Raw genomic sequence first — 12970 nt, 5'->3', positions numbered from 1 at the left:
TTTCACCAAAGACATGTAGCAGAATACATCTCGGCCTAAATTTATGAAGAACAATTATTTATTTGTAAACTTTTATAACAGAAACAAAGAAAAATGTGGTTTTTTTTCAAAATTTTGGGTCTTTTTTTGTTAATTTAGCAAAAAATAAAAACCCCAGCGGTGATTAATACCACCAAAAGAAAGCTCTAGTTGTGTGAAAAAAATGATAAAATTTTAGTTTGGGTACAGTGTTGTATGACCGCGCAATTGTCATTCAAAGTGTGAGAGCGCTAAAACCTGAAAAATGGCCTGGGCAGGAAGGTGTAAAATTGCACGGTATTGAAACGGTTAACCACTTCCTGTCCGGACACTTTTACCCCCTTCCTGTCCAGGGCAATTTTCAGCTTTCAGCGCTATCACACTTTGAATGACAATTGCGCGGTCATGCAATACTGTACCCATATGAATTTTTTACTATTTTTTTTAGACAGATAAAGCTTTATTTTGGTGGTATTTATTCACCGCTGGGATTTTTATTTTGTTTGCTATGTAAATGAAAATGTCCACAAATTTTGAAAAAAAGTGTTTTTCTTATAAAATGTTGCAAATAAATAATCCTTCATCATAAATCTTGACCAAAATGTATTCCGTTATATCTTTAGTAAATAAAAAAATAAGCCAAATTAGTTTATAACCAAAAATTATAATTTTTTATATTATTATTTGTTTTTTTTTTTACATACTGTCACCCTGGCAGTACAGTGTCACCATGATGACACTGTACTACTTGTGGGGGGTGATGAAGATTTTTTTTTTTTTTACAGTGATTGCTTTTACACCCATATGTAAAAGCAATAATTTCTCTTTCTCTCTGTCTGCATTCTTGCAGCCATTGAGAAATACTGAGTGAGCAGTGATTGGTCACACCTTGTCACATGGTACAAGGCTGTTGTGAATAGCCTTGTACCATGTGACCTCTGTGATCATTCACAGATTTCACACGTAGTAAGCAATGATGTCACAAGTGACATCTTGCTTACTACTTTGCATGTGATCACTGATTGGCCAATCAGTGATCACATGATCGGGACCTCGTACAGAGGTCCCGTCCGACGATCGGTGTTTCACTGTGTCCGGAGGACACAGCGGGCACCGGATCGCGATGCTGCGCGCTCCCAGGGAGCGTGCACAGCTAGAAAAGGCGGGTGCTGTTTATGAAGGCAACCCGCCCCTGGAGTGCCACCGCCCTGCCGTTTATAAACAGCAGGCGGACGGCAAGTGGTTAATTGAGACAAATACATACTATAGAGCAGTGGTTCTCAACCTTTCTAATGCCGCGACCCCTTAATACAGTTCCTCATGTTGTGGTGACCCCCAACCATAAAATTATTTTCATTGCTACTTCATAACTGTAATTTTGCAGTGGGAGGAGTAGTGCCATGTCATTGGTGTCAGTGGAAGGAGTAGTGCCCCATCACTGATGTCAGTGGCATGAATAGTGCCCCATTGTTGGTATCAGTGGGAGGAATAGTGCCACATCATTGGTGTCAGTGGGGGGAGTAGTGCCCCATCATTGGTGTCAGTGGGGGGAGTAGTGCCCCATCATTGGTGTCAGTGGGGGGAGTAGTGCCCCATCATTGGTGTCAGTGGGAGGAATAGTGCCCCATCACTGGTGTCAGTGGGGGGAGTAGTGCCCCATCACTGGTGTCAGTGGGAGTAGTGCCCCATCACTGGTGTCAGTGGGAGGAATAGTGCCCCATCATTGGTGTCAGTGGGAGGAATAGTGCCCCATCATTGATGTCAGTGTGGTGGAGGGGAGAATAGTGCCCCATCATTGGGGTCAGGGGGGGGGGGGGGAAATAGTGTCCCATCGTTGGTGTCAGTGGGGGGAGGAATAGTGCCCCATCATTGGTGTCAGTGGGAGGAATAGTGCCCCATCATTGATGTCAGTGTGGTGGAGGGGAGAATAGTGCATCATCATTGGGGTCAGGGGGGGGGGGGAAATAGTGTCCCATCGTTGGTGTCAGTGGGGGGAGGAATAGTGCCCCATCATTGGTGTCAGTGGGAGGAATAGTGCCCCATCATTGATGTCAGTGTGGTGGAGGGGAGAATAGTGCCCCATCATTGGGGTCAGGGGGGGGGGAAATAGTGCCCCATCGTTGGTGTCAGTGGGGGGAGGAATAGTGCCCCATCATTGGTGTCAGTGGGGGGAGTAGTGCCCCATCATTGGTGTCAGTGGGGGGAGTAGTGCTCCATCACTGGTGTCAGTGGGAGGAATAGTGCCCCATCATTGGTGTCAGTGGGAGGAGTAGTGCCCCATCATTGGTGTCAGTGGGGGGAGTAGTGCCCCACCATTGGTGTCAGTGGGGGGAGTAGTGCTCCATCACTGGTGTCAGTGGGGGGAGTAGTGCCTCATCACTGGTGTCAGTGGGAGGAGTAGTGCTCCATCACTGGTGTCAGTGGGAGGAATAGTGCCACATCATTGGTGTCAGTGGGAGGAATAGTGCCCCATCATTGGTGTCAGTGGGAGGAGTAGTGCCTCATCATTGGTGTCAGTGGGAGGAATAGTGCCCCATCATTGGTGTCAGTGGGAGGAGTAGTGCCCCATCATTGGTGTCAGTGGGGGGAGTAGTGCCCCATCATTGGTGTCAGTGGGGGGAGTAGTGCCCCATCACTGGTGTCAGTGGGAGGAGTAGTGCTCCATCACTGGTGTCAGTGGGAGGAATAGTGCCACATCATTGTTGTCAGTGGGGGGAGTAGTGCCCCATCATTGGTGTCAGTGGGGGGAGTAGTGCCCCATCATTGGTGTCAGTGGGGGGAGTAGTGCCCCATCATTGGTGTCAGTGGGAGGAATAGTGCCCCATCACTGGTGTCAGTGGGGGGAGTAGTGCCCCATCACTGGTGTCAGTGGGAGTAGTGCCCCATCACTGGTGTCAGTGGGAGGAATAGTGCCCCATCATTGGTGTCAGTGGGAGGAATAGTGCCCCATCATTGATGTCAGTGTGGTGGAGGGGAGAATAGTGCCCCATCATTGGGGTCGGGGGGGGGGGGAAATAGTGTCCCATCGTTGGTGTCAGTGGGGGGAGGAATAGTGCCCCATCATTGGTGTCAGTGGGAGGAATAGTGCCCCATCATTGATGTCAGTGTGGTGGAGGGGAGAATAGTGCCCCATCATTGGGGTCAGGGGGGGGGGGAAATAGTGCCCCATCGTTGGTGTCAGTGGGGGGAGGAATAGTGCCCCATCGTTGGTGTCAGTGGGGGGAGGAATAGTGCCCCATCGTTGGTGTCAGTGGGGGGAGGAATACTGCCCCATCGTTGGTGTCAGTGGGGGGAGGAATACTGCCCCATCGTTGGTGTCAGTGGGGGGAGGAATACTGCCCCATCGTTGGTGTCAGTGGGGGGAGGAATACTGCCCCATCGTTGGTGTCAGTGGGGGGAGGAATAGTGCCCCATCGTTGGTGTCAGTGGAGGGAGGAATAGTGCCACATCGTTGGTGTCAGTGGGGGGAGGAATAGTGCCCCATCGTTGGTGTCAGTGGGGGGAGGAATAGTGCCCCATCGTTGGTGTCAGTGGGGGGAGGAATAGTGCCCCATCGTTGGTGTCAGTGGGGGGAGGAATAGTGCCCCATCGTTGGTATTAGTGACACGAATGATGGGGCACTATTCCTCCCACTGACACCAATGATACTTACTTTGCTGACCCCTGCTCCAGCCTGGGCTCGCTCTCTCACTTACCTGTCAGCTGTCTTCCTTCTCTGGCCGCTCTCTTCTTCACTCGCTCCGGCAGCTCCCTCGGTCTTCTTTGATGTACGCGCGCTGCCGCTCGGCTCCTCCTCTCCAAGCTCCACCTCCTCGCCGGTGATTGGCCGCCTGTGTGCCTCTCCTGAGCTACAGTTCCGGTGGCCAATCAGCGGCGAGGAGGCGGAGCTGCTGAGCGATCCCGGAGGTGTGGCCAGGTGACAGGAGCAGCGTATCATCCCGCCCACACATCGCCGGAGACAGCAGCGGTGTCTCGGTTCCTAAGACCATCGGAAATATGTGTTTTCCGATGGTCTTAGGCGACCCCTGGGAAATGGTCGTTCGACCCCCAGGTTGAGAACCGCTGCTATAGAGGGATATGTTTTTGCTCATATTTCATGTGTGAGGTTTACAACCACTTTAAGTTTCTCTGTCTTTTAGATTGCAAGGCTACACAAGAAAATCCCTCTTCTCCTAATGTGCCATGTATTCTTGTTGTTTTTTGCTTGCAGGTTGCTAATGAGCATCCCATTTTTAATGTGCAATAAAGCAGAATATGTGGCTGCTGTATTATAAAAGATAGTAGCAATATTCATTCTTACTCTATAACGTCTTCTTTTTATTCAGGCCACAGAAGTTGTTAAAAAGTATGAAGACAAATTCCATAGTCTAACAATGGACACAATCTTCCTAGAGAATATACAGAAATTACTGACTAATCTGCAGGTGAAGATCAAAGCACTGGTAAGTGATTTTGCTATATTGACTCTGCAAACTATATATTATATCCCAGAAGTATTGGGACACCCCTCAAAATCATTGGAGTCAGGTGTTCTAATCACCTCCATGGCCACAGGTGTATAAAATCAAGCACCTAGGCATGTAGACTGGTTCTACAAACATTTGTGAAAGAATGGGTGACTCTCAGGAGCTCAGTGAATTCAAGCGTGGTACCGTGATAGGTTGCCACCTGTGCAATAAGTCCATCTGTGACATTTCCTTGCCACTGAATATTCTATGGTCAACTGTTAGTGGTATCATAACAAACTGGGAGCAACTGGGAACAACAGCAACTCAGCCACGCAGTGGTAGGCCACATAAAATGACACAGTGAGGTCAGCACATGCTGAAGCGCGAAGCGCACAGTGCACAGACGTGGCCAACTGTCTGCAGAGTCAATAGCTAAATACCTCCAAACTTTGTGTGGCCTTCAGATTACTACAACAGTGCGTAAAAAGCTTCATGGAATAGGTTTCCATGGCCCAGGAGCTGCATCCAATTCTTACATCACCAAGTGCAATGCAAAGTGTTGGATGTAGTGGTGTAAAGCACACCGCCACTGGACACCAGAGCTGTGGAGATGTGTTCTCGGGAGTGACGAATCACACTTCTCTTTTTGGCAATCAGATGGACGTGTCTGGATTTGGTGGTTGCAAGGAGAACAGTACTTGTCTGACTGCATTGTGCCAAGTGTAAAGTTTGATGGAGAGTGGAATATTGTGTGGGGTTGTTTTCAGGAGTTGGGCTTGGCCCCCTAGTTCCAGTGAAGGGAACTCTTAAGGCGTCAGCATACCAAGACATTTTGAACAATTTCATGCTCCCAACTTTGTGGGAACAGTTTGGGGATGCCCCATTCCTGTTCCAACATGACTGCGCACCAGTGCACAAAGCAAGGTCCGTAAAGACATGGATGAGCATGTTTGGGTTAGAGTCCTGACCCAACCCGACAGAACACCTTTGGGATGAATTAGAGAGGACAAGCGAGCCAGGCCTTCCCCTCGGACATCAGTGCCTGATCTCGCAAATGTGCTTCTGGAAGAATGGTCAAACATTCCCATAGACACACTCCTATACCTTGTGGACAGTTTTCCCAGAAGAGTTGAAGCTGTTATAGCTGCAAAGGGTGGGCCAACTCAATATTGAACCCTACCGACTAAGACTGGGATGCCATTAAAGCTCATGTGCGTGTAAAAGCAGGAGTCCCAATACTTTTGGCAATATAGTGTGTGTGTGTGTGTGTATGTATGCAAACTGTTGTAATTCCTACACTGTTCACCTGATTTGGATGTAAATACCCTCAAATTAAAGCTGACAGTCTGCAGTCAAAGCACATCTTGTTCGTTTCATTTCAAATCCATTGTGGTGGTGTGTAGAGCCAAAAATGTTAGAATTGTGTCGATGTCCCAATATTTATGGACCTGACTGTATGTCTGTTGCACTGGCGGTGCGGATTCAGTGCGGGTTTAAAAAAAGAGTCATGTCCGATTTCTGAGCAGTGTGGTCCAGTCAGGTGCCAATTACAGTCTATTGACTTCTATAAGATCCTAAACTAATCCTGCCCTGAGCCTGATGTAAACTTGACGTGAACCTGTGAACAACTACTGTATCAATTAGCTGTGAAACCTGAGCTTCAATCCGCACCGCACATGTGTGAATCAGCTCAGTTTAAGATCTTAAATTAAATAAACATACATGAGGATGATCTGATTGTCCATAGGTTGTGACCAGCAATTCTCAGAGCCAGCAAATTAACTCTTACCTGGAACAGCTACGAATGAAGATAGATGCCTGTGCCAGCCCCAACATGGATAAAGAAGTATGTTGTCAATATGTCATACCAATAAATTAAAGGTGACTGTATGCCCAGGACCCTATGTAGTGTAAGGAGCTCACAATGTCCTATAATCCCTTAGTAAAAAAAAAAAACTGCAAAATCATTTCATCTTCCTCTTCGCCAACTATCACTACTGAGGATGCAGTGATTTTATTTTGACACATCTAAGCAACAAAAATAACTTAATTTGGGTGGCTACAAATCATCTTTAATGATCTTTTTTAAACCAAACTAACTCAGATCAACAGGATTTGCTTTGCAGATATGTATTGTATTTTATCAAAATTCTAATTTGCAGACCAGAATGTCTTTGGAATTGATCTTCGTTAATAAGATCAAATTTAGGATTTTATTTAAGTGTGACTTTGTCTGCAGATGTATTTTGACCCAAATAGACCTTTTAATGGTACCTTTGTTGCACACTTTACTTCAATAATAGGTGGTGACTAGCCAAGATCTATATGAATTTGCTAAAATTGTAATGGATGAAGTCTCGAAAAGGAGCTGCTACCTAACTTGTCTTCTGGTAAGTTCATGTATTTATTAGGCAAATATTGACATACATAGCCAGAATGTACATATGTTTACTGTTGCATCTGCAAAAGGATTTGTTCTGCCAAGGATTTGTACCTGTGAAATCTGTTCAGCCAATCTTGTGACCGAACTGAGATACAACTGTCACTCAAATTTTAAGACATTTGACATATGTATTAGCTGGTTCATCAGTGCAGCTCTCCATGTCACAGCTCTACCACCAGCTTGCCTTGTCACAACCAACACCTGCCCAGGGGCGGACTGACAACTCATGGGGCCCCCGGGCAATAGGGGATCATGGGGCCCCTGTGTCCTCGCCCACACCCAAAAAAGCCTATGAAAAAGCCAAGGAAAGGTACCAGGGGCATCTCATGGGGCCCCCTACTGACCCCGGGCCCTTGGCCAGTGCTCGAATGGTCAGTCTGCCCCTGCACCTGCCTAATGAGCAGGGAGATGATGCAGAAAGCAGTAAAGCAGAACCAGGAAACTGCAAAACTGAACCAGATAGCATAAAGTAGAAGCAAGGATGTATAGAATGATCATCCTTGCTATGCAGTGTGGCAGAGGTGTATAATTCATAGGACTGGCAAAATAAAATTACAAATCCTTTGGCTTGTAAACGTTTGTGTGTTTCCAATGTGTATTTAGCTGTTTGCCTGGTGTTTCACTCTAAGATTTTTCTGACATGTGAAGACTGTTTGTCATCTTGCAGGAACCCAGTCCCATTCTTCCAGAAGTTCCATTACAGGGTCCAATTGCAGCAGCAGCAGCTCGTGTAGATGCCCCATTAAGACAGGATGGCAAGTTGGCATTTGGGACCCCTGACAGCCTGCTGAATCCAAGCAGAATAGGAAAACTGGCCTTGGATGATGCAGCACTGGGTGTGATAAAGAACATCATGAAGTAAGTGCAAATAAAAAAAGTAAACTCCAGCCCTTTTGTGGGAAAAACTGCTTTGGCTGTACAACTAGGCAGAAGTCAGCAGGCCTCCACTACAGTTCTGATATGTCACGTCTTGAACCCCATGATGCATTTTTCTATTTATAACTTGGCAGAATTAAATTTTTGAAGCACAAAAATTGTGTACCGATTTTGAAAGCAAAATCGCCAATATTTTCTCCAATCTAAACAGATTTTCAATTCTGCTTTCTGAGTAACATACAAAACTAGAAAAGCTACAATTTCTGGGGAAATTGTGTGAAGTGTTCTTGCCTCCACCAGTAGTCTACAACTGGAGTGGGCGGAGTAACTGGGTGGAGTGGCTTGTCACTCTGCTGCCTCTTCACACACCTGGGTTCCTATGGCAACTCACTCTACAGCAAGGGCAGAGAAGAGCGGTTAAAAACAAACTGCTCCAACTTGCTCACTTCACTGGCGGTTGGCATCTTCAAACAGTTGTAGTTTAAAAATTATAAATCCTACACCGAAGAGCTTTATATTGTGAGAATCACAAGACCCAGACCTACATTTTAATGCATAGTATGTCTCTGAAATATTAAAAGTGAAGGCACAGTTACAGTTTAGAAATTGCCCTTCAAATTTGAGGTGGCTTGCGTGGAGTTTCAATGAATGTCAATGGGCGGCGTGAGTTGCAAACAAATGGTCATATTGTAAAAACTATCAGGGCTATGGCTTAGCCGTGGACATTTTTAGTGGCAGCAGGGATAGCTGAACGTTTTGATATAAGATTTGTGTAGGTGGGCTTGAAAATGAGGGAGTGGTGGCAGTTTAGAAATCATGTCCTGATTTGTCAGCTCTCACTCTAGTTTTGAACATTCCGCCATTCATTCCTATGGGACCAATTTCACCATAAAAACGCCGATATTTCGTGAGCCATTCGGCGAAACGTCCCACAAAGTAATAGCACACCAATCGGGAACAATCCGCATGTTTCAGTATATTACTGTCTATGTCGTGTAAAAACTGTGGGAGGAGTTAGGGTGGTAAATTTGGCTTTAATAAGAATATATATGTGAGATAACAGTAAGTGGTCTTGCCATGCAAGAACACTTAATAAATGAAAAATCCAATGGGTGGAGTGACACCAGAGTGGCAGACCAAATGAACTCAAATGCAGAAATCTCAGCAATGATGTCACTGAGAAGTATGAGAATGGGTGATTTGACTGTTCCTATATGTTCTGCTTTAAAGTGGAACTCAATCTTTGGAGATAAAATGAATTAAGGCTGTGTAATTACCTCCGTCATTCTGTCCTGGTAATCATAGTGCTCCAGTGTTGCTAGCCTGGATGAGATAACAAATTCAGTTTTCATTTCCACTTTCTCTTAAGGCATAACTATGCCTTTTTGCGCTGCCCCGTAGTCAATTCTTGTCGGGAACTGAGTTGTTTAGTCAACTCTCTGTAGTACTTGAGACCACAGAAATTATGTCAGATTTTACCCATGTTAATGCGGGTCTGCTATGTATGAATGGCAATTACCACAGAATCCTGCCCTCTTATGCCTACCTTCCGGAAAGTGTGTTAGGCAGTTATGGGCTGTCGGTGGTGAGCATATAACACAGTATTCCCCTTTCACTGCCCATAGCCAAATTGTTTTACATCTGTCATGACCAGGCCATTCTTTGCTTTTCAGCACTGCGCTACTTTAACTGGCGATTGCTTGGTCATGCAACACTGCACCCAAATGAAATGTATATCATTTTTTCATACATATAAAGCTTTCTTTTGGTGGTATTTGATCACCACTGGGTCTTTTATTTTTTACTATACAAAAGTAAAAATACGGTATTTTCTACTTTCTGTTAGAACACATATTCAATAACATCAAATTTCTTAAAAAATTTAAGCCATAATGCTACATGCCTTTAGTAAAAAAGTTATATTGTCTACAAGCAATAGTATTTACGTAGTTATTACACTATACTGGGAATGGCGGTGTATAGTGGGACTGTGATAGTGCGGCAGGCAATCTGACGCTGGCTGGGAGATACACTGACATCAATAGTGACACTAATACGGTGATCAATGTTCAGTGATCAGTGCTAATACCGTACATTGTACACTGTACTAATGACACTGGCTGGGAAGGGGTAACATCAAGGAGCATTCAAAGGGTTAACTGTGTGCCTAACCAGTGTAATGTGTGCTGTCTTATTTATAGATCTGGCTGTTTTTTCTCCCTGCTGTGTACAGAGCCCTGTGTGTTTGTAAGCAATAAGATATTGGCCGAGACCTGCTGACAAAATCCCTCTGTAGCCAATGACAATACGTTTTAGCAGTGGGTGCGTGCATGCACATGTACATGTACGTGATCCATGAAGTACATGTACATGATCCAGCCTGCCTGGACCGCATCTCTTTGGAGAATGTAGAAGGTGTGAAGAAACTTTTGATTAGGTCCTTTGTATTGCACTTCACCTTTTGGTTTAAACAAGCTGAGCAGGAACCCCCCCCCCCCCCCCGTCCTCATTTATTATTGGACGACAGGTGAAAAGTTTTTGGTTGTTTGAATTCAGTATGGATCCTCTCTTTTTGGGCATGCCTGGTCGAGCCAGTTCACTCCTTTTCCCACATGATTGGATCATGACTATAATTCCTTTGGGGATTTCTTTCGCGCACTTTGAGCTCCCCTGGCCATACAGTGTAAGGGGTGTGATCCAAGGACATATTTTATCTTAAAGTTGCTGATGATGTTTCAAACTCTATATTGACCACCATTCTTTTCTTCTTTTTTCCACCTGATGAAGATTTGTTTGAAATCAAAATGCGTTGGGGCATATTCACAACATTGAGGCATATATAACAGCTGATATGAAATCAGTTAGGGTGGTCCTTTTGTACTGCTGGATCATCAATCAGCTGATTGTTTCTATTGTTGTTTGTATTGCTTTTTGGTATGATCTAAAAAATCAATGTTGTAATTTTAACTTGTGGGTAGTATTAAGTGCCTAAAAAATCCAAACCAAAAATAATTTTTCTCTTTACTTCCCCTAAGAAATCAGTATGTCGCCAATAGCTCAGTCCACAAAAGGGCTCTGTCTTTACACACACCTGACATTTCTATGATAGTTAATAAAGGCTGTAAATCAATGAATAGTGCCTACTGTAAATCTATGGAAAGTTTAACATTTTTTAAAGATCACATTGAAAAAAAGGCAGAAAAATAATTCAGTGCATGTTATCACTTTCTTCCACTTTCTTCCAGAACACAGCAAATCAATGGAGAGTCCCAACAGGAACATAATGATGGGAACCGACAGTCCAGTCTTGCAGGTAAACTAGGATCAGTGTTTATCAGTGCCAATTCTCAGTGGCTGCTAACAAGGTATATTTTGCAGTCAAATGTGAACTAATATGTAGATTTTAAAACCTATTACTTACAAGCAAAGATGTGCTTCCACTTGGAACACTAGAAAATAAGCTGTGAGCAGCTATTGGGGACCAGAGTGGAGAATCAATCATGAGGTTAGCGAGGGCACTTATGAATGTGCAAAATATAATGCAGACCTATGCTGCCATCTACTGTTCAGTTTCATGAATTCTCTGCACTAAGCAAATTGGCAAATACCGTATTAAGGTGTCCGTTTATGACACAGAGAATAGCTGCGATTCAGAGGATCGCAGCTATTCTCTGGTCATTCACAGTTTATGACACTCAGGAGATCAGCGGAGAACATGTTCAGCCCTTTACTGGAGATCTGTGTTCTCCCTCCAGATTCTCCAGCCCACAGCTGGAGAATCGGAGGAACCGCAAACTAAGCAGCAGTAATTTACCTCTGCTTAATACACTGATCTTTTACTGTAATCTTGCAAGATTATAGTAAAAGCAGACATTTTCCAGCGTTTGTAGATCGTTCTCCCTTCGTTCGGAGAACTGATCTACACCGCTTCATAAAAGGCATTCACAGGAGAACTGTGTTCTCCGAGAATGCCGGAGAACTGAGCAGCGATCATTTACCGCTGGTTCATAAGCGGACACCATAGTTTGTTGCAGGAGGATAGACCAGGTAAGTCAGATTTACATCCCAGCCTCCGACAATGTTTCTGAGGTAGTGATATTTAAAGTATCGATGGTAAATTTAGCCACTTCAGCTCTCACAACTCTACACCCACTATGCACCAGAGTAACTTTAACATTTCTGCTGTCGATGTTTATTGAGCAATAATTTTATCAACACTTAAAAAAAGAATAAAGTAATATATACAGTATGTGTGTGTGTATATGTACTGTGTGTGTGTATATATATATATATATATATGATATTTTTTTTTGCAAAAAAGATTTTTTATGCATTCCTTAGACAAAAATAGTAACAAAACTACAAACGTACATACATATAAGGTGCAGCGCTAAAATAACATAAATAAAAACAGCATATTATAGCATAAAATAAAGTGCAAATATCAGATCACACTGAGGTGAACTTGAGTGAATAAAAGTCCCAAGATAAATGAGGGCCCAACGTGGGGATTCGGTAGATCCTAATAAGTGCGTGGGGCAGGGTTCCAGTGTACCACACGGTGAATCTAGGGTAAAAAATGCGCACTCACCAGAAGTGCGTCAAAAGTATGCATGTGAAATTTATCCTGTTACATCAGGTAGCGGTCATCTACTGCCAAGGTAAGGTCAGGGTCATACACCTTCCAATCGTAACTCAGGGTAGGTACTCCAAGAGTCTCAAACATGTCTCAAACGTGTCACCATCTGGGGTCCCTTTTGAACAGGTTCTGCAAATGGGGACTAGTAATAGTGCCTGTTCTGGTATTCTCTCCCATCCCAGCCAACACCTGATCCCTCTAAGCTGACCTCCGAGCCTCACTTCTGGTGAGTGCGCATTTTTTACCCTAGATTCACCGTGTGGTACACTGGAACCCCGCCCCACGCACTTATTAGGATCTACCGGATCCCCACGTTGAGCCCTCATTTATCTTGGGACTTTTATTCACTCAAGTTCACCTCAGTGTGATCTGATATTTGCACTTTATTTTATGCTATAATATGCTGTTTTTATTTATGTTATTTTAGCGCTGCACCCAATATGTATGTACTCTGTTGGAAGGTTCATTCTTTGTTACCTTTTTGGTGTTCTAGTTGCTATCTTTTATAGAGTTTTGGATAGCGCTCAAATATTACCTCTTTATCAA

General features: G+C 44.3%; 1 protein-coding gene across 2 annotated transcripts in view; it reads left to right on the top strand.

Annotated features, from left to right (window-relative positions):
* CCDC180 (coiled-coil domain containing 180) overlaps window positions 1–12970 on the top strand; it is a 115039-nt gene that overhangs the window by 80358 nt on the left and 21711 nt on the right. For both annotated transcript variants that reach the window (XM_089675121.1, XM_089675118.1), the window contains exons 23-27: window positions 4344–4460; window positions 6214–6312; window positions 6770–6856; window positions 7577–7767; window positions 11031–11098. In XM_089675121.1, coding sequence (XP_089531247.1) covers window positions 4344–4460; window positions 6214–6312; window positions 6770–6856; window positions 7577–7767; window positions 11031–11098 — 562 coding nt within the window. The remainder of the gene's footprint in view (window positions 1–4343; window positions 4461–6213; window positions 6313–6769; window positions 6857–7576; window positions 7768–11030; window positions 11099–12970) is intronic.

The sequence above is a fragment of the Staurois parvus genome, unplaced genomic scaffold, assembly GCF_062004578.1.
Source record: "Staurois parvus isolate SC_StPar_1 unplaced genomic scaffold, SC_StPar_1.0 ptg000154l, whole genome shotgun sequence".
NCBI classification, from domain to species: domain Eukaryota; kingdom Metazoa; phylum Chordata; class Amphibia; order Anura; family Ranidae; genus Staurois; species Staurois parvus.
The sequence above is the reverse complement of the archived record's forward strand: the minus strand, read 5'-3'. Positions and strand labels throughout refer to the sequence as shown.